This window comes from Stegastes partitus, unplaced genomic scaffold, assembly GCF_000690725.1.
Source record: "Stegastes partitus isolate 25-593 unplaced genomic scaffold, Stegastes_partitus-1.0.2 Scaffold49, whole genome shotgun sequence".
Taxonomy (NCBI): Eukaryota; Metazoa; Chordata; class Actinopteri; family Pomacentridae; genus Stegastes; species Stegastes partitus.
In genome coordinates, this window is record NW_007577780.1 from 1,045,999 (window position 1) to 1,068,165 (window position 22,167).

The 22,167-nt window shown below is 38.7% G+C and overlaps 1 protein-coding gene across 1 annotated transcript in view; it reads left to right on the plus strand.

Moving 5' to 3' along the window:
* The window catches only part of rnf207a (ring finger protein 207a), a 40,088-nt gene extending 23,870 nt beyond the window's left edge, over nt 1-16,218 (plus strand). Inside the window, 17 exon segments of the mRNA XM_008306923.1 lie at nt 164-296; nt 1,007-1,151; nt 1,482-1,563; nt 2,381-2,456; nt 2,957-3,082; nt 4,700-4,746; nt 6,095-6,167; nt 6,786-6,854; nt 7,313-7,381; nt 9,004-9,110; nt 12,156-12,333; nt 12,908-13,093; nt 13,343-13,394; nt 13,474-13,591; nt 14,839-14,931; nt 15,356-15,419; nt 15,422-16,218. Of these exon segments, the coding sequence (XP_008305145.1) occupies nt 164-296; nt 1,007-1,151; nt 1,482-1,563; nt 2,381-2,456; nt 2,957-3,082; nt 4,700-4,746; nt 6,095-6,167; nt 6,786-6,854; nt 7,313-7,381; nt 9,004-9,110; nt 12,156-12,333; nt 12,908-13,093; nt 13,343-13,394; nt 13,474-13,591; nt 14,839-14,931; nt 15,356-15,419; nt 15,422-15,496 (1,693 nt within the window). The 3' untranslated portion in view covers nt 15,497-16,218.
* The last annotated feature ends 5,949 nt before the right edge of the window (nt 16,219-22,167 follow it).

A 22,167-nucleotide genomic window follows, 5' to 3' on the forward strand; every position in this document is an offset into this window, starting at 1 on the left:
AGAGACTACAGCAAAAACTAATCACTGTTCTTCTTATTTCAATTTCAAATTATGCAGTTTGAATGATTCCTGGCAAAATCAACTTGCTGGTATTACTAATCTGATGATAAATGCCACAATTTCTCTTGACAAAATATTTACTGAATGTCTGTTATTGTCACAGATACCCATCCCTCATAAAAGGTACTAACGCCCTCCCACCAGAGGACCGTCTGCTGAAGTTCCTTGTGGACAACAATGCAGATACTGAGGAGCCAGTGCAGTGTGCCAACTGTGACCAGGAAAGTAACAAAAAGGTACAAGTGAACCTGCATTAACTCAAACTTCTTAGGGCAAAAGTCATACACAGGTTGGCCTGCTTTTTCACACACAGTCTGTTCTGCCCACAGCTTTATTGATGTGTTAACATCTAGACTGATCGTGGAAGACTATACAGTAGAGACATGACACACATTTGGAAATATATGCACATTTATTCTAAAATCTTAACAAGAAAGTGTTGGTAACTCACAGCAAGAAGTGAAAAATGCTTTAAGTCACAGAAATCATGTGAAACAAGATATCAGTTCTCTAGAGATACAAGTAATGCATTGAGAAAGTTGAAGCAAGTATGAAGCTTTTGCTGACCAGAGTGCTTCATAACTACTGTATGACACAGTTTGTATTTGGTTTTTAATCAAATTTGGTTTCACATTCAGTTTAAGATGTGGAAGTCTCTATGCATAGATATTTCCATGTGTTTTTTTGCATTTTTTTCCCCACTTATTTGGATTATTTAAAACATTAGTTTTCATGTGTGGAGAAATTGGACTGTCCTGGTGAAATGTAGTGCAGTTTATTCCCAGTGTTTAGATCCAGACCGTCTTTTCTGAAAATGCCAGAGTCAGGATTTTTAAATTCAACACACACACAGAAGCTTTTAGACAAGTATGTTTTTTAATAGAATATTTTTTATCTTTAAAAAATAATATTCATTGTCCTTTTTTTAACTTTTGTTTTTGTGCAGGACACAGGGGTGATGTACTACTGTAACACTTGCAACCAGCCACTATGCGCTGCCTGCAGGGAACTGACACATAAGGCCAGAATGTTTTCCCACCATGAGATTGTATCGCTGGCCAAACGCAGCAAAGCCAAACACAGGAAATGCTGTGAGTGTCACCTGTAATTTCCTCCACAAGAATTACTTGCCAACAAGGTATTATTACAGCAGTGTAGAAGCACGTTGTTTGTTAGAACTGTTGTCCAGCCTGTGCTCTGCTTGAATTTCCCAGGCCACATATTAATCCTGTTCTCACACAGAATGGTGGGTAATTTCTGAAATACCATTTGGTGATACACCTTAAGTGGTGACAGTAAGCGATTTCAAGCCTGTCAGTGTTTGTATCTTGTTTGTCACAACCTGATCGCTGGAATAACAGAAGACTTTGACGCTGTCACTCCTGTGGTCTCAAGTAAAGCATGCGTCTGTGTCTCTGCAGCTCTCCATGAGGAGCCCTACATCCTGTTCTCAACGGAGAATAAGTCGATGCTCTGCATCAAATGTTTCAGAGACATGCAAGTGTGAGTCAATCATTACACAGAAATAGACCTCTTCTCTATAATACTGTAATTTTTTTGACCTTACAACTGTAAAATATTACATTTTTCAAACAATTTCAATTATGGGCTTTTTAACAATTTACTATTATTTTACAGAGTTTCCCTTATTTTGTTAAATTAAAGATAATAACTGGTAAAATCACACAAAGAACATTCATTTGCCAGTCAGTCATAAAGAACAACCAAAAACTGTAATAATATCCACGATTAATTAATTAATTTCTGTTTTATAGTTGACTTTTCTTGTGTTTTTACAAGTATTTTATAGTAATTTTACTACATTTTCTGTAGTGAAGGAATTTTTTTCATGTTAAATTACAGATTTACAAATTCTCCAAATTCTTATATAATCACAGTGTTTTTCTCTTAGCTGTTACTAGAACTTTATTTATTATAACATTTATTTTTGATGTGTTTCATTTGTTTTTTGTTTCTCGTTAAATTACCGTAATTACTTTGATAGGATAGAGCTCTCAGTGTTAGATATCAGCTGCATAGTGTATTTATGGTACATACAGTAACTGGTCTTTAGTTGTTGTTTTTTTAATGTGTCGATTTTTGTGGCGTCCTTGCCACCAGGTTTTTTTCAGTTTTCTTATGTTTTTTAAAACAGTGGATGTAAAGTGCCTCCAGATGACATATGATGTGTTGTAACAGAGCAATATATATATATATATATAGACATATGATGTGTTGTAACAGAGCAATATATATATATATATATAAAAAGATAAATTCAATTGAACTGATTAAATTAGATGTTGTTTGTTTTCAACAGGGAGAGTCGGACTCACTGCATTGATATTGAAACAGCTTATGCGCAGGGTTGTGAGATGCTGGACCAGGCTGTGCTGGTGAGAGAGTCCTGTTTGTACATCTACATATTTATGACACTCAAGACAAAAAATGTTGGCGTTGTGAATATTCCAAGCACTCAACGGTAGTGTTGATGTTGTGAGATGTGATGTAGGTGTGCTCAGAATCCAGCTCTTTACAAAGAAATCTTCATTTTTGCTCAAACTTTACAGCTCAGGTTTTTGGTTTCACCAGGAAGAGCTTGGACATCTGGGCCTTAGTATCCAGTCATTTATATAATTTTAGAGTAGCGAAATAAAAACCCGTTCACATAAACAAGATAAGGTTTGAATACTCTGCTCCTAGTGCTCTGCCTAAAATCATCACTATATTTAAACAATCTGCCGTCTTAATGAGCTTTAAATGGGTATATTTGTACAGTTGAGTATTTCAATTTCAGCATTCAAACGCTTAAAAAGCATTTTGATGACAAATTAATGTCAGTTCAGTGGCCCGCAGTGGCCTTTCATTAACAGAAGGCCTCCTCCTCTCTCTGTAGGTGGTTAAGGAGCTGCAAACTTCAACTGGAGAGGCAATCCTTCTGCTGAGGGCAATGATCGGAGAAGTGTGTCTGAATGTGGAGGAAGAAGAGAGTGCAATCTGTAGTCTGTTCAACAGTTTGCAGGTTATGTAATGAGCCGGATGTATTCAATTTTCTTCAACTGTTGTTGTTTTTTTTTTTCCTCCTTACCCTTCTGTGACAAGACTGGCTTCACAAATGCATTTTTATCTAAATGGACAATGTTATAATCCCAGTCCTTTGTTCTTTAGGTCAAAAGGATTGTTTAGATAGAGAGAGACATGCAGCAAAGGTCCCAGGATGGATTAAAATCTGAGCCAGTGCAGTTAGGATTCAGCTTTGATGCTCTACCACATGAACTACATACCAAGGCACCCATGTCAGAGTTTGCCACCACCACGCCCATACATGTGCCAACAGGCTGGTAGGCTTTATGATGACAAGTGTGCTGAATTGTAAATCCTTCCTGTGGAAAAGAAGAAGCATTAATGTCCCCGCTTCTTTTTGAGGTTCATGCTCAACATAATGTCAGATCGTCTACCTGCCGAACTTAAAACATTGTTCATTTCGATATATAGTGGTTCAGTCAGTAAAGTGTGCAGGTGTTACTTCTCGTAGGCACTACTTACTCAAGTACTGTGTATAAGTACAAGCCTAAGATACTTGAATACATAGATTTTCTGCTACTCTCTACTTCACCTTTACTATGCGATAGAGGGAAATTTTGTACTTTTTGCTCCACTACATTTTTTTTACTTTATAGCACATTAGAATTTTAAAAGCCTTTCCCGATATACTGACTAATATCAAACAGAATGAATGTTATCCAGTAAATGATGCCACCTGACAGCGTATAAAATGAGTAAAATCAGCTATGCCTCAGTCTGTTACAATACTTGAATGCTGCTTGCATGTTAATGCATCAGTAGCAATAATACAGCAGGATAACATAAAAATGAAACTGCAGGAGAGCCTGTTTGGTGTGCAACATATACTTTTGTACATTTTGGTATAATACTTACATACTTTTTGTAGGATCTGAGCTGTTGGACTTTTCTTATAACTGTGTGTATTTAACGTGTGGTGTTGCATCTTTGACATGAGTAAAAGATCTTCTTGCATCATGGCTCATAGGTGCTAAATAGCAGCTTTACACCTTCCTGCAATGAGCTTCTAAATATACTCCAATGTTTTTAATATAACAACAATTAACATCATGACACATTTCAAACAGATAAAGTGAGGAAGCATTTGCAATACATAGTTTAACTTGGTTCTGATCCCTTGTTTCACCGGGGCTACATTTATTAGATCCGTTCTGTTCAAACAGATAAAGTGAGGAATCAGACTAACTGTCACATACTTTGCTTTGATTCCACCCTCAGCACAGCCAACCAAAACATCTAATCCACGAAGAAATGGAATTCATGTCTTTTCTGTTCTGTGCCTAAAAGTAACAAACAGTTGCGATCCGCTCTATTTGACACCATTAGCACCGCTTGGCCACTGGATGTCTCTGTTAACCTAATTGTGAGAGAAGAGTGTATTTTCTGTGCATATTGAACGATCCAAGAGAGCAGATAACACACTGTGGAATTTACACCTGTTTTTTTTTTTTTTTTTCATAAGCTTGAAAATTAATTAGGTATTAGAGAGCTCAAGGCCATTTTCACAGCAGTGTAAGAAATAAAAGAGGCTGTTTTCTCTTTTCTCCTCTGACAGGAAAAACTAGCTGAGAGGAAGAAGATACTGCTGAAAGCAGCTCAGAGGTAAAATAAAACACATAAAGATTTACAGTTCTTATATGAAAATGCACCTTTATTGCCACAAAAGTTGTCCCACAATATTTGCTAAATGGAATGCTATTATCCTGCTGTCACTGGGTGACTTGACACCTTTTTTCCATTGTATCATGCTGCATTGTAGTCGAGGTGATGAATAGCAGGGCCTTGTTTGCTGTGGAATAATCTCTGTCCACACCAAACACATTTTCTTGGGTGATTTTCATTTTAACAAAGCATGTTGCTGAATTTAAAACCACTTCAGAAGGATTACAGTTTTTAAGCCAGTTTGGAAGTTGTGCTTGGATCCAATCAATTAACATGAAGCACACTGAAAGGTATTGATATACAAATATACAATATGTAAATTATAGACTTATTCAGTCCATAATATCACCAGCAGCTGCTGCTGCTGCAAGAAAACACAGAAACAGTCAGTAGATTGCCTACATTTCTTTTTTTGCCGTAATGTGTCATCAAGCCAACACAGTGTAGTGTCTGGAGACTAAGATCTTAACTTTTTTTGTTTACATTCATGGCAGTCTGCCACGATGTGGCTTACTTTGTAGCTGCCTGCTTGCGCAGGCTCTAAAATGATTAATATTTTAAAAATACTTTGCAGAAATAGGATAATAAAAGCTTCACAAATCATTAATTTAGCATCCTGTAAGTATCCAGCCACTAAAATAATTAAAAATGGATCGCTGCAGGAATCAATAAAGTTCGATTCACTGCCACCCAAGGTGTAGAATTAATTAGTAAATAAGTTTAAATCATTGCACATTAGTTCAAATTTATGGAAGATTAATAGTTGTTCACTGTTTGAAGATAAACAGACATAAAAATTGACATAAAACTGCAAACTCCCGTTTCCAATCAGCAGTTCCAAATGAAAACTCTGAATGACAAGCCTTTCCGAGCTCTTTTCTTCTTCACTGTGCGCTGTATGCATACGTGTGTGTGATTGAATGAGAACAATTTAGCGTATGTGAGTGAGCTAGTGTATCGGGTTGCACTCTGTGGGGATCTTTAATGAGATTTTTGTGTCCTCCATCTCTCTCTGCCTTTCTCTCTCTTTCTCTCCATTGCCTGGAAGCCATCCAGTGGCTGGGTTCCCGGAAGGGTGTTAAAGGCTATTTATGTCGGGCTTTTGTGTGTCCGGCCCTGCGTCTGTGTTTGTTACGCGAGAAGACAGATAGATTAGCTTCTGGAAATATGGAGTATGTTGGTTGTGGTTGCACCTCCAGAGCCGAATCCTCTGTGTATTGTGGCAAGCATGAATGTGAACGTGTAGTCTTGGATGTGTGTGTGTGTGTGTGTGTGTGTTTTCTTGCAGTCAACATGAAGAGAAGGAGAAAGCACTAAAGGAACAACTGTCACACCTTACTGCCCTCCTACCAACCCTGCAGGTACAGTAAAATAAAGACCTGATGATAGATAACAATCATTAGTACTAAAACCACTACTGCTGACATACTTCTGTTCAAAAACTATGCTACCTTGAGAGAGAGAACCCAGATCCATTACTTCAGTAAAGGTACAAACACAGGAGTGTAAAAATACTCAGTGCCTTACAAGTGCTGCATTCTAATTCACACTTGTATTAAAAGATATTATATGTTTAAGTATCAAATTTATGGTTAATACAGGTCCATGTCACATTTTACTGCTGTACTAAATTTTAACCACCGTTCAATACATTTCTCAAGCATGAGGTTAAGCCTCTTCAAAATGAAATGAACCAGTGCTTATAATTGTGCACTATAGATCAAATCTATGCAATATCTTAAATGAGTATTTCTGCTAATGGAAGAATCTGTGCTACACCACTACAAATCCCCCCACTGTAGGATTATTAAAAGCTTATCTTATCTTAACTCTTATTTAATCAAATTCTGTACCAGTTTATTATATTTTGTAAATTCATCGTGTTTTGTTTATTTTTTTCTCTGTCAAATCTTTAACTGTTAGAAATGTCAGTGTCTGCATTTCTTATAGCGCACTGAGTGTTTGAATGACGTTTTCAGGTCCACCTGGTCACCTGCTCGGCCTTCCTCAGCTCAGCCAACAAGTTTGAGTTTTTGGATATGGGCTATGTGAGTACAGCAACAATTGGAGGAACAAAAGTATGAACTATGTTTATCACCACTGCATTCCATGAATATTTTCTAAAATATCTAGAAAGAGTAACTGAAGCACAAAACACAAGGGGGTAGGTGTGAATGGGTAGGTAGGAGAGGAGAAGTCTTAACAAGAAAGCAATAAATGAGGTAAAAAAAAAAAAGAGTACAAAAACAAAAAGAACATAGAATAATAAATCACTTAATTGAAGAAATTGATTTCGCAGGATGAGATGTTGTGATATTTGTACTATAAAACTCTCCTGTCTTCTGTGTACACACACAGCTCAGTTTTCTCCAAGGAAGTTTTCTTGGCAGGAAAAAAAGTTACAGTGTAGCTGGACTGGATCGGTTTTTAAATGGAGGCTGTCCATAATGTCTCGGGGAGGTGAGAGAGGTCACTGAATCAAACCCGGATGTTCTTGCTTACACAGCAACTCATGGAGAGGCTGAAGAGGATTGTAAAGCTCCCTCATCGACTGAGACCAGTGCAAAGCAGCAAAGTGAGTACAGGAGCAGCCTTCACGCAGAGCTGGAAACAGTTACTCTTAAAATGCAATCCACACTGATTAGGCGTTTCACTGGTTCCCAATGCAGCTTCATCTGTTTTTCTTCTGTAGCAAGAACCTTCTTTTTTTTTTTCTTCTTGTTATAAACTTCAGTGCTTTCTAATGGGCACTCTATTCATTTATCGATCAGGGACAACAAACATTTCAGGCCGCAGTTCCTGGTTGGGTTGATGAATAGAAACTACATCAAAGCAGTTGATTTGATTGATCATTTAGTCGCTCATTTGCGCTTTCTCCTTTCATTTAAGATGCAGCACGAATGAAAAGAAACCTAGTATATTCATTACAGAACATGCACATTAGAACTTACGAGCAGGATAATAAAGGACTGCAAAACTGTAGCCTTGCAACCAAGGTTATGCTAAGCTTAAGCAACTTATTTTTGACAGAAAAACTGAAATCTGTCAGCAATAATTCATCAAAACTTATAGTGTTCTTTAAAAAGTTCATTCTTTACTATGGGAACAGTACTTGAAGAGTTTATTTGCAACAACAGATAACTCAATTTTTGTAGATTTTCAGAAAACTATTTTTTTGTTATTTGCTTAAGATAATATCAATCAAACTAAGTTGACTGGATTTGACTCAGTAGAAATGACAAAAATAGAGATAACTTAGGTTTGATTGATATTGTCTCAGGTAGACGATGGAAAAGTGGGTTTTCCGAAGGTTTGTGAAGATGGAGTTATCTGTTTTTGCAAATGAACTCTTCAGTTTTACAAAATAATTGTAAAAAAAAATAAATAAATAAAAAAATCAAGGCCCTCAAAACTGTCAGTCCACCTACTGAAGTTGTTTAGACGACCTGTTGTGTAGGATTTATTTCATTTGGCCATGCAGTCATTGCTGATGTGTTTTTTCCGCACACTCTAGGAAATGTCTCCTTACATGTTAGTCAGTAAAACAGACACATTAGGAAGGTTATAAATTAGAAGGGGGAAAAGCTCCTACCTCATGCTTTGTATTACCCCATCAACTGGATTGTCAGAACCGTCCTTTTACCTGCCTGAACCGAAAGTCTATTGATCGACTCAAGACTGGTTCTTTTAACCAGAACCAAGTGGTGCGATCACAATGCTCCTCTTTTCTTCTCTTTACACTGACTACCAGTATGCATTAGAGGATTTTACTGATTACTTTTAAGGCTCTTCATGGCCTCTCTTCTACCTATAGCTCTGAACTGTTTTGCTGTCGGGGCCTCGAGGCTCTGAACTGTCTTCCTGAGGAAAACAGATCGGCCGAGTCGCTGACCTTCTTTAAGTCTTTTCTTTGAACGTATTTTTTTATTATTTTTTTTTTATCAGAGATCGTTTCTGTAAGTTTCATTTCTTTAAAGTGTCCTACATTTCCTTTAAAAATCATTTGACCTTTTCCTACCATCTATGGGTTCTTATACACTAAATCGTTTTTCTTTATCTGTCTTCTTTTAAGACTTGATGATTTTATGACTTTGTCAGTTTTATTTTGCTGTCCTTATGAAGTACTTCTTTGTACTTTTTATGATGTGTTTATTTTTTTTTTAAATTGGAAGTGACTTTACCACTACCTTCTGTTAGATCAATACAGAGTACAGAAGTGAGTTTGCCCGTTGTCTAGAGCCTCTGCTGCAGATTGGACAGCGCTGCCCTCCTTCTGTCGTCGGTTCCACAAGTGTGGCAACAAGGTAAGATCATTTCCCTTCACATCAATGGCCATGCTGCCAAATGTCATTTGACCTTAATCACTAAATGATCCCTTCCTCTGAGCTTTTTTTTTTTTTTTTTAACAACCTACTTTCACTGCCTGAACATCTCCATGGCATCTTTTGGATTCTTCCAAGAAAACAAAAGTCTGGGCAGAAAATGTTGCACTTGTGAAGCATCCAAACTCAAAATCCCCAAATGGTTTTCAAGTACAGATGGACTGCAGTAAGAGGAAAGGAGGCGCCACGCTGAGTCCCACTATGGCAGCTATGCTGTCTGTCTGTAAGCTCTGTACACTGATATGTTTACGTAACTCACCTTGTTGCATGGGGACTGGAAAGGAGGCAGTCCATCCCGTTTTAGAAAGTTCTGGTCCTGCTGCGCCAGATAACATTCAGGAGATGGACGGAGGAGTGGTTGCACGTGGTCCCAGGCCCTGGATAGAGATTTTTTCTCTGTTTTTGTACATTATCTGAGAATTTTTTTTACAATTTTTAATCTTTTGACTTCATACATACCTCTTAGAATAATGGTAATTTCTCAGTAAATGGAGCCTATATTTTAAATCGTACCGCTGCCCTTTAGAACAAAGTGTCCTGGCATCCTTTTCTGTGCATCACGTCCCCCTCCACGTACACAAACTCCCCTGACCAAATTTTTTTCCACATCAGTGTCTCCCAACTGTTCACAGGTCCTTAAGCTCACCCACTAATGCCAGCATACTGACAACTCTCCTTTCCAACTTGTCCAACGCCCTGCCAGTGTAAGATGCAAAGTGGGCAGGGATTGGTGGCCGGCCGGCTGGCACTATTTTTATCATAATTTCACAGAACTCTCTAGGATTCATCTGGAAGTTGGCACACAGGGGCGGTCGGGCTGTTTTGTTCCAGGCCGTTGATGTCACTACTTTAGCACGGGCAGTCTTTAATTGGCGTCAGTGCTGAGAGGACAGAGGCTGGATGTGCAAAGGATGGCATGTGTATGGCAGAGTGAGAGGGATATATGTTTTAGACAGATTTGCGGTGACATCAATTGTGGACGAGACGACAGGAGTAAGAGCCTACCAGATCCCAGGTACATTTATGTGTATTTCATTATTTCTTTGGACATTTTAGTTTGGTTGTGATGGTTAAGAGTATGTGACGTGTACCTTAACTTTAGCGTTACCACTGAATGCATTTAACACACCCGGCTGGATATTTTCAATTAGTTATTCAGCTGAGTTTGTTTTATGAGCTGAATCATGTCAGAGGTAGAGACTGCTTTCTGCACTCTTTAGAATGTTCCATTGAAGCCTGGTTCCACAAGGTTGACTTAACTATTTTTCAACTTCATTTCATAATGAAGTACACAGACAGTGGAGGGCTCGTTTTTAGTTTGTTCAGAAAACTACTCATGGTGTAGCCTGCTATTCAGCACGACTCAATGTGCTGTTGTGTCGGATGCATCCTCCACTGTTAAAGCAGGATGCAAAGCAGGCTCGGTGTAGTCCTATTTTTGTCATAATTTCACAGAACAGATGATAAGTCAGCAGTACCGGCATGTTCTTTCATGCAACTGATGCTGCTGCTGGTTAAACGGTTAAACTCTTTAATGGGCTGCACTGGGACGCAGCCTGGATGCTCTGAGGACAATATTTGTATGAAAACATGCGAGGGATGCATTCACACCTCAGCCACTGTAGAATAGCTCGCTGGCAGTTCTGCTCTGTTGGGCATGAAGCCAGGACTGTGGTCCTGCTCGATTCCAGATGAACGCACATTTATCTAGTTGCGTGACTTTATGCTGTACTTACATGCTTTCACACTCTTGGAGAAGGTGACATAGATGGACTGTTTAGAGTGACAGCAAGTATGTTGATTTAGTTCAGACATAGGATAAAGATCAAGGATTTAACAGTTTCTTTTGGAGTTTACTCTCTCTCTTTGGTTTTAAATAGGAACATTTAAAAGCTGAATCTTTATCCACAATCTTGTGATGAAATTGGTCAGTGAAAAAGAAATTTTGGGAACAAATGTTTATAATAAGTGTGCAGCATGTTGCTCATGAAAAAATGACCATTGATGGGTTATTGAGTGAAGCCATTAGCCGCTCAGTGTTAATTAGCAGAAGCACGTGTACGGACTTTCATACATTAATGTGTATACTCCACCACAGTCACTTCTATTGTGTGACAAAATAACATGTTAAAAAAGTTGGATTGACTTTCTTGCAATCAGCAGAGTATACAACATAAAATAAGAAGCAAAAAAAGAGGCCTTAGACATTAGCTAGTAAATAGTACTTACTTGTATATCTTGCATATATATCAAAAAGTAGAAAGCAGAGCAACATGGTAAGTTCAGAATCACTGTCTTTCGCATGCACACCGATTTATCGATTTCTATCTTTGCAGGTGAGTGCAGCAATAGTGTAGTTAAAGTTCAGTCTAGCAATAGTGGTATTGACTAATATAATCAGCAACGAGGCTTAGTTTATTTCATATAAAGGTTTAAACCTCCTGTGTTTGAAAAGACACCAGGGAATTAGAGATAATTTTTTAAGTGAGTGTTATTCAAAATAATGTCATAGTCACAATTTGGCTCTTCTGCCTTTAACAAAGTGGGATCAGAGATTATCATAAATAACACAATTTATTTTTATTTTTTTAAATGTAACTAAATAAATACAACCTGAAACATAAAGACATGGGTTGTAAAGGCCAGAGAAGCAAAAGCGGAGAAAACTAGTTCAACTTGGTGAAAGATTTACAAAAGAAATCAATGCAATACACAAAAATGGAAACAAAAATAATAAAAGGAAAAAAAAGCTATATCAATATAAAAAAAAGGATAAGAAAAATAAAATACAACAGACGGTAACACCATAAAAACAAACAAACAAAAACAATAACAGTAATAGTAAATATATAAAGGGTAGTAAATAAAAAAATACTTTGATAAGAGTGAAGGAGAATAAAACAGACAATTGAAATAGATGAAGATAAGAAGAGCAAGGTGGTCCTCATATCAATCCCCTGTCCTCAGGCTGCAGTCCCCTCTCTCTGTGTCTTGTCGCTCCCCGTCTCTCAGCGAGATGCCTCTGGGATCAGTGTTCGGCCGAAGACCCACGTCTCACCGCAACATCTGCACCAAGGTCCTGCTGGCCGAGGGCAGGGAAACACCGTTCACCGAGCACTGCCGCAACTATGAGAACACCTACAGGGTGAGTGATGTGTTTGACCTGTAGTACTGTGGATTTACACTCAGCTATTGTTAATTGATGCCTATATCAAGAACAACCATTAAAGAAAAGCTGAGAACAAATGTACAATGATTCAACACAAGCAAGGAACAAGTTGGAAAGGACTTGAAGGTTTTTATTTCTCGTAGAAGCATTATCTTAGAGCTTACAGATAAAGATATTAGTAGTGTCCAGTGGACATAGACAGTCTGTAGAAGGGAAGTACTCTCTGTTTTAAAATGTTTTTAAAAAAAAAATAGTTTTGCAGTTTTTTTTTTTTTAATAATCTGAATTTGGCTGCACATTGGTTAAAATTCTGCAGCAACTTTTCTTCTTGGGACCCACAGTAGTAGATGAGGAGCCTTCAAAGTAAAGCAGTGAAGGCAGCAACATGAATTCCTCCAGGAGCTCACTTTCAACCTGTCTAGTGAGCAACAAGGTTTTCATGCTCAGATGCACTTCAGCTGGCTTCTGCACACCCGTCATCTTGAAGGATATGTCTTATATGTTGTATGTGTGTTTGTTTGTGTGTGTGTGTGTGTGTGTGTGCTTCTAGACTCTACAAACAGAGATTCAGAATCTGAAGGACCAGGTCCAGGAGCTGCACAGAGATCTGACCAAACACCACTCCATCATCAACACAGATAAAATGGGAGAGATCCTGGACAGATCGCTGCACATCGACAGTCAGATAGCTTCCCAGCACTCCACCGTGGAAACTATGAGAGTCATGTTTGAAGAGGTACGTCAGGTGGTACCTGACCTTTAGTATGTACCTACCTCTGCCAGCCACTTCTCACTGAAAAAGTTTCTACATTTGTACTTGATTGATACCTCTGGCTGCATACTAACAGGTTTTCACCCATCGCTATAAATTTAGACTACTTGGAATGCAAACAGAGGGAAAAGAAAAATAGCAAATGTCACGGTATCCCTTGAGCCAGCCGACTGCAGTTCACATAATATTTAACTTACTGCATTTTCTTCACAGGTCTGGGATGAGACTTTTCAGAGGGTCACTAACGAGCAGGAGATCTACGAAGGTTAGTCTTTGGCAGTGACGACTAAAATTCACGTTTTGTTATTCGACCGGTTAATTTTTCTTTGTTTTGTGGACTCCAGCGCAGCTTCATGACCTGATGCAGCTGAAGCAGGAGAACTCTTACCTGACCACGATCGCCAAACAAATCGGCCCTTACATCCTGTCTATCGCCAAAGTCAAAGAGAGGCTTGAGCCCAGGTGTTGTATTCAGATTGCTTATCCAACACTGAGTCCACGTGCAGTTGACCGATGACACTGATGGGAAGGAAACTGTTGCACTCAAAGTAGCTTGATGAGGAAATAGCTACAAACCTTTGCCCTGACTTTTTGGGGGGGATTTTTCAGCTTTCTTTCCTCTTTTTTAAGCTGCATAATCGGTCTATGTTACAATGACTCACAAGTAGAGTTGACTAAAGCGGTAGTTCAATTTATCTTAACTCAGTTCCACATACACTGTTCTGCTGTGGTTAATACTCACAGAGTTTGCTTTATTTTGCAGCAGAATAGTCCACAAGTAGCTTGAACATCAGTAAAACAACACAGCCTATTTATCTAATATTAACCCACCAAAACACAGAAACAGCAGAAATCAACCAACATATAAAGTGTCTTTCTTATAAATATACCAAAGAAGAAAAAGAAACAAACAAGTCAGTACAATCCAGCACAGAAAATCAATATCATCGACGTACTTCCCCATCATCCTTTCTTTTAAGCATTCATAAAGGGAATGTAAATGCCCCACTTGAGGAATTAATTTTACGCCTCTGTGCTGGCAACAGCCAAGGCCAGAGCTCTCATGTTTTCAGGTTGACCTTCCTTCTTCTTTGTGTGTCCATATATTTCATGAATGCCCTGAGGCACAAATGTTCACTTGTACTGATTAGATTTTGGCGGACAAAGGTGCAAGGTCCAGGTCACCGTGATCCCACAAAACGTGTTTTCGCCATTATTCTAGAATTCATATTTATTACAGAATTTCACATAAATGTCTAATAGGATAAAATGATGACATTTTATGTCTCAGAGGTCAAGTCTGGTTGGCGGAGGTACACAAGCAATTCTAGTTCTGTCTTGTCAAATGTCCTTTATGACGTCATTTCAAAAGAAGCAACTAACTCTGACCCAGGTCTTCTGCCAAGAATAGTTTGCCGTCTGGGTACAATCCTGCAGTGGTGGTGGGACGGCAGTAAGCAGCTTACATTCTCCTGAAAGACAAGGTTTTTGATAGAATATAAAATGCACTTCTATGCATTTGAGGGGATGTCCACAGTGGCTCATCTCCACTACATTTGCACAAAAAAAAACAACAGATGTAGGAACCAACAAGTTTACTGGGGAAATATGTTAAAGTAAGAAAGTAGTGAGAGTTGGACTAACACAGTACTGGTTTTGCTCTTTGTCTGCTCTTTGTTGACTCTGACATTTCAAAATGTATCTTTCAGGTTTCAGGAGCCTAAAGAGCACCTCGATGACCGCACGGAAACAATGCTGAAAATCTATGAAGACAGCACACTAGCAAAGGAAAGTCGAGACAGGTATTGACATTTGCTGAGCTCTATTGCAGTAGTTGTACTTTCTGTATGTCAAAACTTACTGTAGGTTAAGAAAAATATCAACCCTAGTATACAAGAGCCACCACTGAGCTAAAAAAACAAAAAAAAAAACACTTTATAACATAATGTAAGGACTTTATTTCTCCAATTTCAATCCTTTTTTTTTTTGGTTGATGGTAATAAAAGGTTGTACTTTAGAGAGGGAATTTAATTTTATTTTGCAGAGCAAGATAATCATAAATTAGTTGTATTATAAATCCATATTAGCTGGGTGTTCTTATGTGATCATCAAAATCTCTGATCTTGTGTCGGCCTCAGTGTCGTATGTTGTAGCATCAGCATTCATTTACTGTGTGTCCATGTGTTGGATTTGGGAGTGAAGCACCTCATTTATTTCTGTTGACAGTGACAACCTGAATTGTGTCACAGACCAGGACAGAGACAAGAAGAGCCGCCCGCTGACGCTCGAGTCAGGGGAGAGCTCTGTCAAGACCAATCGTCCAGCCAGGCAGCAGAGGGGCCCCACAGAGACATGCAGCAACAATGAGATGCCTTCATAAACACCGTGTCATTTGATTTCCTCTCTCCCTGCGTGCCCCCCCACCCCCAGCGCCGCAATATGCCTTAATTCAGCTATAACAAGCCGGGGATGGTATGCAACTTCCTCGGTACATACAGTACATAACATTTCCTCAGCAGCGGGGAGCTGTCAACAGCTCCGAGGTGAGCCTTTGGATTGACACTAACTGGATGTACACGGAGGCCAAAGACTCGCAGCTGTCAGCGCCTGACGTAGACAACCTCCTCGTTCAAAGTGGACAACAATAACCGCATCATAAAGAATTGCTCCAGTGTTATTTAAACTGCCTCGATGGGCGAACAGAGTGAATAATATCTTACTTCTGTGGATTGCCTTTTGTGGTTTCTGTTTGTGTTTTGGCTGTTAAAAAGATAAGTATGCTGAGGGTGTGAATTATCACTCTGTCTGGGTTTTTTTTTTTTTTTTTTTAAATGTATGTGGAATTGGTTTTTTTGCAGTATCTATTCTTTGCATAAAACATTTTCTGGGAGGCTGGAGGCTGATGATGGATGACTGCCTGGGTCCGATTCCCCCAGAAGATTGTTGAACCGGTGTGACAGCACAGATGGAACACAGCAAATGTAATGATGTGTGTGTCATTCACAGTGTCAGCGGAGGTCACATGTTGATGTGTGTCATGTGTATCATCTCATGCATCGGTGTCCTCTAAAATGAGGCAGTCTACTTCAGGATTGGTGTCATTTTTTTTCCCCTGCAGTTTCTACATCTACATGTAAAAAGTGGGGGGAAAGCTTGGATTGCAAGAAGAGTGTGAGTGTGACTGGCCTTGCCTTAACCTCAGTCTCCTGCTAGTTTTTTTTTTTAGCCGCCACACTCCTCAATATCCCAGCCGACCAAAGCGCTATACTGCTGTGTGAAATATATTCCTCTTGGTCTGCTTCTTGACTTCATCACACATCAGTGTCAGCAGCATGCTTTAAGGCGTTTGCCCTGCAGGAGAACAGCAGGAAAGTCCCCCCCCTCTCTCTCTCTCTGCTGTATATTCTTCCTAATTAATCCTGTTGGTATTTTAAACAGATCCTGTGTTTAAACTGACAAGACGTGGCACATAAAGGCATTTACCTTCCACTGCGGGGTAGTCTACCGGGGCTGCCATATATCACCAGAAAAATCTGAATTTTAAATGATTTCAAGCGATAGCATTGCAGAGTGTAAACGATTTTTTATTTTTTTTTGAAAGAACTTTTTTTTACTCTGCCAAGAAACACAACATGTTTGCAAACCACGGAGCTCTGGCACACAGGAGTAATTCAAGGTGAAACCTCCCCACCTGCTACCAGCACAGAAACTGGAATGGCCCCTATTCTCGGTGCAGGTAAGGATAATAATGAGCAGCCAGACTGATGGCTTCAGCAAACAGAGGGAAGGAGGTTATTTACATTACACAGCCGGAGCTAAAGTGGGTTTGTTCAGAGCAACCACTTCACAGGAAAATATTGGGGTCACGCTGGCCTTAAGGAACAGTTCTGCTCTGCAGAGGAGTCAGAGGTGCAGATTCATTAAAAATACATTTGTGACAGCAGAGTAACAAATGACCGTGCCTGTGCTCTGGTCCTGTACTCCCTCCCCACGGTCATTCATCATCTGCACTCATCGAACTAGCAGGCTCATGTTCACTGTTCATTATTTTCTCTCTCTCTCGGAGTCTCACCTTACTGTGTGAGAAAGAGGGGCGACTAAAACTCAGAAGGTTATTTTACTGCTTGAAAATTTTTTTGAGAGGCATTAATGGCACATTTGGACGTAAAGTTTGAAGAGAGCCGGTTCTCATTTCTTTAACAGCTGAGACAGATCATGGTTTGCTTCATTCATTTTACAGCAGACACACAGGACACGCTGAAGGAAAAAAAAAACTCCATAGCTCCATTTTTTAAACTCTCAAATCCTAATCATCTTGTAATTGAGAAAAAGGAAAAAAAGGAAAAAAAAAACATTAAAGAGAAAGATAAGATAAAATGAAAGTTTAATGATCTCGCTGGAAAAATTGGGTCACGGAAGAAATAAAAGTGTATGACATTAAGATGAATACAATTAGAGCAAATAGAGCAGATTAAGGATAAAACCCACAAATGGTTATATAATGAGGATGGAAACACAGTTAAAAATCTGAATTATGCTGCATGTACTTATTTGAACGCAGAACTCTAATTAGCTCCAAAGATTTACCAGCTGAAGATGGATTTACAGGTTAATTCATTTTTATAAAGTGTTATATTTAAATAATGGATCACAACTATGAAGTCTTATGAGAGCATACAGGTTTTTCCACAAACGAGTAACAAGATGACGGGAAATGTTGAAACAAAACTCTTGGAAATTCTGGCATCTGAGGGACATTTATTGATATATATATATATACAAACACATAAGCAACAATAATAAAATAATACTAAAAAAATAATAAAAAATAAAAACAAAATTAAAAATTAACTACTGTGGTCATATAACCCAAAATGTGATGTCCACGTATGTGGATACCAGGTCTTAAGAGGTTAAAGGATTAGTTTGGCATTTTAGGATTTTTTTTATGTGATTTGCTGCTGCATCAGTTTTCTTACTTTATATTAACTGAGCCTGATTCTGTCTACAAGTGACAAAGTTTGCATCACCTCTACATTTCTTACAAGGGCCACTTCCTCACAGTCACAACTCCTGGTCAAAACTTGGTACTTATTGTCTGGTTATTTCCAATTTTTATGCAAAACTGCAAGCCGTTTATAATAAAGTGCATCTTCCTAAAAGACTGAATTATTCTTTTAAACCCTCAATAATAACTGTTCTTGTAATTTTATTGAATTTTTGTATTTGGAAAACACATTTATTTTTTATTCTAAACCTGTAGGCAAATTGTTTTTGTTATTAAATTCCAGGAAGTCAGGGTTGGAACCTCATGTAGAACCACACATGTAGTTGACCTGTTACAATGTCCTTGTGGTATTTCTTATGTGAGAAAGACAAGAAGAGATTAAGAATTTATATTTCTGAGCACAAGAGTAGCATAAGAAATAGGAATGAGAGATCTTTCATAGTCGGACATTTTATTTCTGCCGGACGTGGAGGGTGTGGTCTACAGTTCAGGGGTGTTGTGGTTGTTGAGTCACTGATAGAAGAAAGAATAAACTTTTCCAAAGAGAGGCCTATCGGAGCATCCAGAGCGCTTATATGAAGAAATGCTGTTTGTTATGCATACCAACAGGTATATTGATTTGATTAGTGCATACAGAGTCATATATAAAATACAATTTATTTCTTCTATTTGTCTAATGTTCATGATGTTTTTGATGGATGTGTATGTATTTGTGTGTATTTGTGTGTGTACATTTGTAATTTCAAGTCTTAGGGGCTATTTTTGGTCACTTAATGTGGCAAGAATAAAAAAATGAATGCTCCTCTTATATTTTCTATTACTTCTACTATTGACTTTTCTACATGTATTTGGTTTTTGATTGATTGATGCATCGGCTGGTTGGTAACCACCTGCAGACTCCTGGTTACTGTCTGATGAGGGTTGCACCCACAAATGTGTCTTAGGCTACTTTTTTTCAACACAATAAATGTGTTCCATATGTACTTGTGAGTGCCGACAGCTTCAGTTAATATTTTGGTGTTTTTGGTTTAAGGTCCATCATACTCCATCAGGACTTTGCCTCTATAGCTTCTCTATTGTTATATATATTCAAATCTCCATTTTCGTTCTTACAACTAAATTGATGTGATCTTTGCTAAGCTCTTTGAATTCAAATCATGCACATGCAGATTCCCGATGAATTCGAAATTGGCTCTGCAGAATGGATTTAACTGTTGACGTTAACTGAAGTCCAGCTTTGGCTTCTTTTCAAGAACAACCCAGGAGACATGAAGTCTGTTTTTACAAGTCTTTGTTTCATTTCATTTCCAACAAATAAAACCAATCAGTGGTTGCCTAATGGCGAGGGATTCGCTGACCCCCATCTCTGTTGGCTGCTGCCGACAGGAGGGTAATTGGAATCAATTTTGATGCCGTTATCGCCGGTGACAGATGCACGAAGCTGCGGTGTGAAAAGGTCAAGGGTTGAAAGCGCCCTCTCAGGGGACTCGAGATGCTCGACACATAAAAATGTCACTCCTGAATCAATTTCACATGTGAACACTTTTTTTCTTCCTGTTGGTCACTGAGCAGCGGCTCCAGGCTGCAGGTGGGGGTTAAAAGTAAGATGTTGACGACAGGGAGAGAAGTAAATCATCACTTTCTTTGCCAAGATTCTCCAATCCAGGCCAGAGATTCTTCCTCCTGTGCACCTCAACTCAATTAGTGACACGCAGGCCACAGCAGGTCAATATTCTTTATCACTCGCTGCCCTCCTACTGTATAATTAACCCAGGAGTCACAGCCAAGGGTTTCAGTTTGACCCCAGCTGCTCCGAGGGGTCATATTTTTATTCTCATCCTCTCTGTCTACATCTGGAAGTGTGTCAAGGAGAAAGCACGCCATTTGCATTTCTTTTTTATTATTATTTTTGTGTTTATTTATTTAAAAATATTTAAATATGCAAAGATATTTTGGGAGCACGAGCTTAGTGTGAAAGCAGTTTACAGTTTCATTTCTTGTTCTCTGATAATCAAGAATGAAAACAGAGTGAGAACGGAAAGAAAAAAGTGGTGGGAAGAAAACAGAAAACTGCACTAAAAATGCACAAGAAAAGAAGGTCAATGAATCTTCTTTAATCATGAAATGTGAATTGAATTTGTGGGAATATAATTATGACACTAATTCTGTTCACATTGAAGTGTGACTTGACAAAAATAAATAAATAAATCTTTTTGAGTTATGACAACTTCTATTGAAATTATGGTCAACCAACAAATGACACAGGGTGAGGTAAATTAACTTGTTCTCCTCAGTCAAAGGTAATTTTAATTATCACGGACCTAATGATTGGTAGCATTTATATTGCACTACTGTTTCCATATTTGTATTTAGATTTTTTTTTTTACCCTATCCTATTTTTTATTTAATTTAATTTTTTTGGTCTTATTTTATTTTATTTGATCATATTTTGTTGCACTGCATTCTTTGTACTATCACTTTAGCTCTGGATCTGGGAAACGCCGTCTCATTTCACTGTGTACTGTACAGCTGTATGTGGTCGAAGTGAAATGACAGCTCTTTGAATCTTGAATCATAAACACACATTTTAAAGCTGATTATTTACAATGATTAAGTTGTTCCAGCTAGTGTTTTCACATTATTTATAGGGATGACTATTTTTTTTTTACTTCAATATCTTAATTATAAACATTTTTAAGTTGGCCAATTCAAGAATTTAAGTTGTTTCAATGTTAGGTAGGGGGAGATACTTACTAGCCAATTTCTTTAAGTTACTTCAACTAGAATTTAGTCTAAAATGAACTAATGCAGGGCTGTAAGGTGGCTTGGTGGTTTGCACTGTTGCCTCGCAGCAAGGAGGTTGCCGGTTCGCGTCCTGGTGAGGAGACTGGGATCTTTCTGTGTGGAGTCTCCATGTTCTCCCCGTGCAGCGTGGGTTCTTTCCAGGTTCTCCGGCTTCTTCCCACACAGTCCAAAAACATGTTGAGGTTAATTGGTGATTCTAAACTGTTCGTAGGTGTGAATGTGAGTGTGCTTGGTTGTCTGTCTCTAAGTGTAGCCCTGTGATAGACTGGTGACCTGTCCAGGGTGTCCCCTGCCTTCACCCTGAGTCAGCTGGGATAGACTCCAACCCCCCCGTGAGCCGAGTGAGGATTAAGCGGTGTATAGATAATGGATGGATGGATAGATGGATGGATGGATGGACTAATGCACAAATTAGAGTTTAAATTACACACAATATTAAGTTGAGACAATTACCAAAACTATTATGTCAATGCAACCCATCCAAAAACAATTGCAACCAAAAAGGTTTGTTTAAATCAATAATTTTTTGTCTTGCAACTATGCATCTATTTGAGTGGTGGGAACAGGCTCCTTGAATTACTTTTCAGTGTACAAAAACTCACTACAAACTTCTTGATGCTGTTGGAAAAAGTATTTATCTTTGCTTACAATGTCAAACGGCTTGTATGTGCAGTGGATTTTCTAAAGATGTACAAGCTTTTCTCAGGAATAAAAAAATGCAACATGAACTGAAAATACATTTTGAGGGCAGTTTAATTTTCAGAAATACTGGTCAACTTAAGATGCTGCAGAAAAGACAGTATTTAATGTGTTGGAAGTGTGCAGTCCTGAAGCTCACATGTTCACTCTTTCAGAGCATCTCTGGGGATTGTCACTAATGCAATAACAGACCTGACAAATTGAGTTCCTTTTATTGCATCGAACCACAATGGCAGCCAGTGAGCGTGTCCTTGACTCGGAGGAATCACAGGTGTGAGCCTGAGGATGTGTCAAACCTGCGAGCATGCAGGACTCAGGAGAGGCAGCCCAGCAGCTCCTTATTAATCAACAGCTTGTTGAGCTGCTGGCTATGGCCTCCTCTCCCACCTCCTTCTGTGCACCTCCACCCACCCCATCCTCCTCCAACCTTCTTTTTTTTACTCCCACTCTGGTCAGAAGCTCAGCACAAATGAACCATTAGCACAGGCTACCTATTAATTAAGGCCTCTGCCAGAAACTATCACAA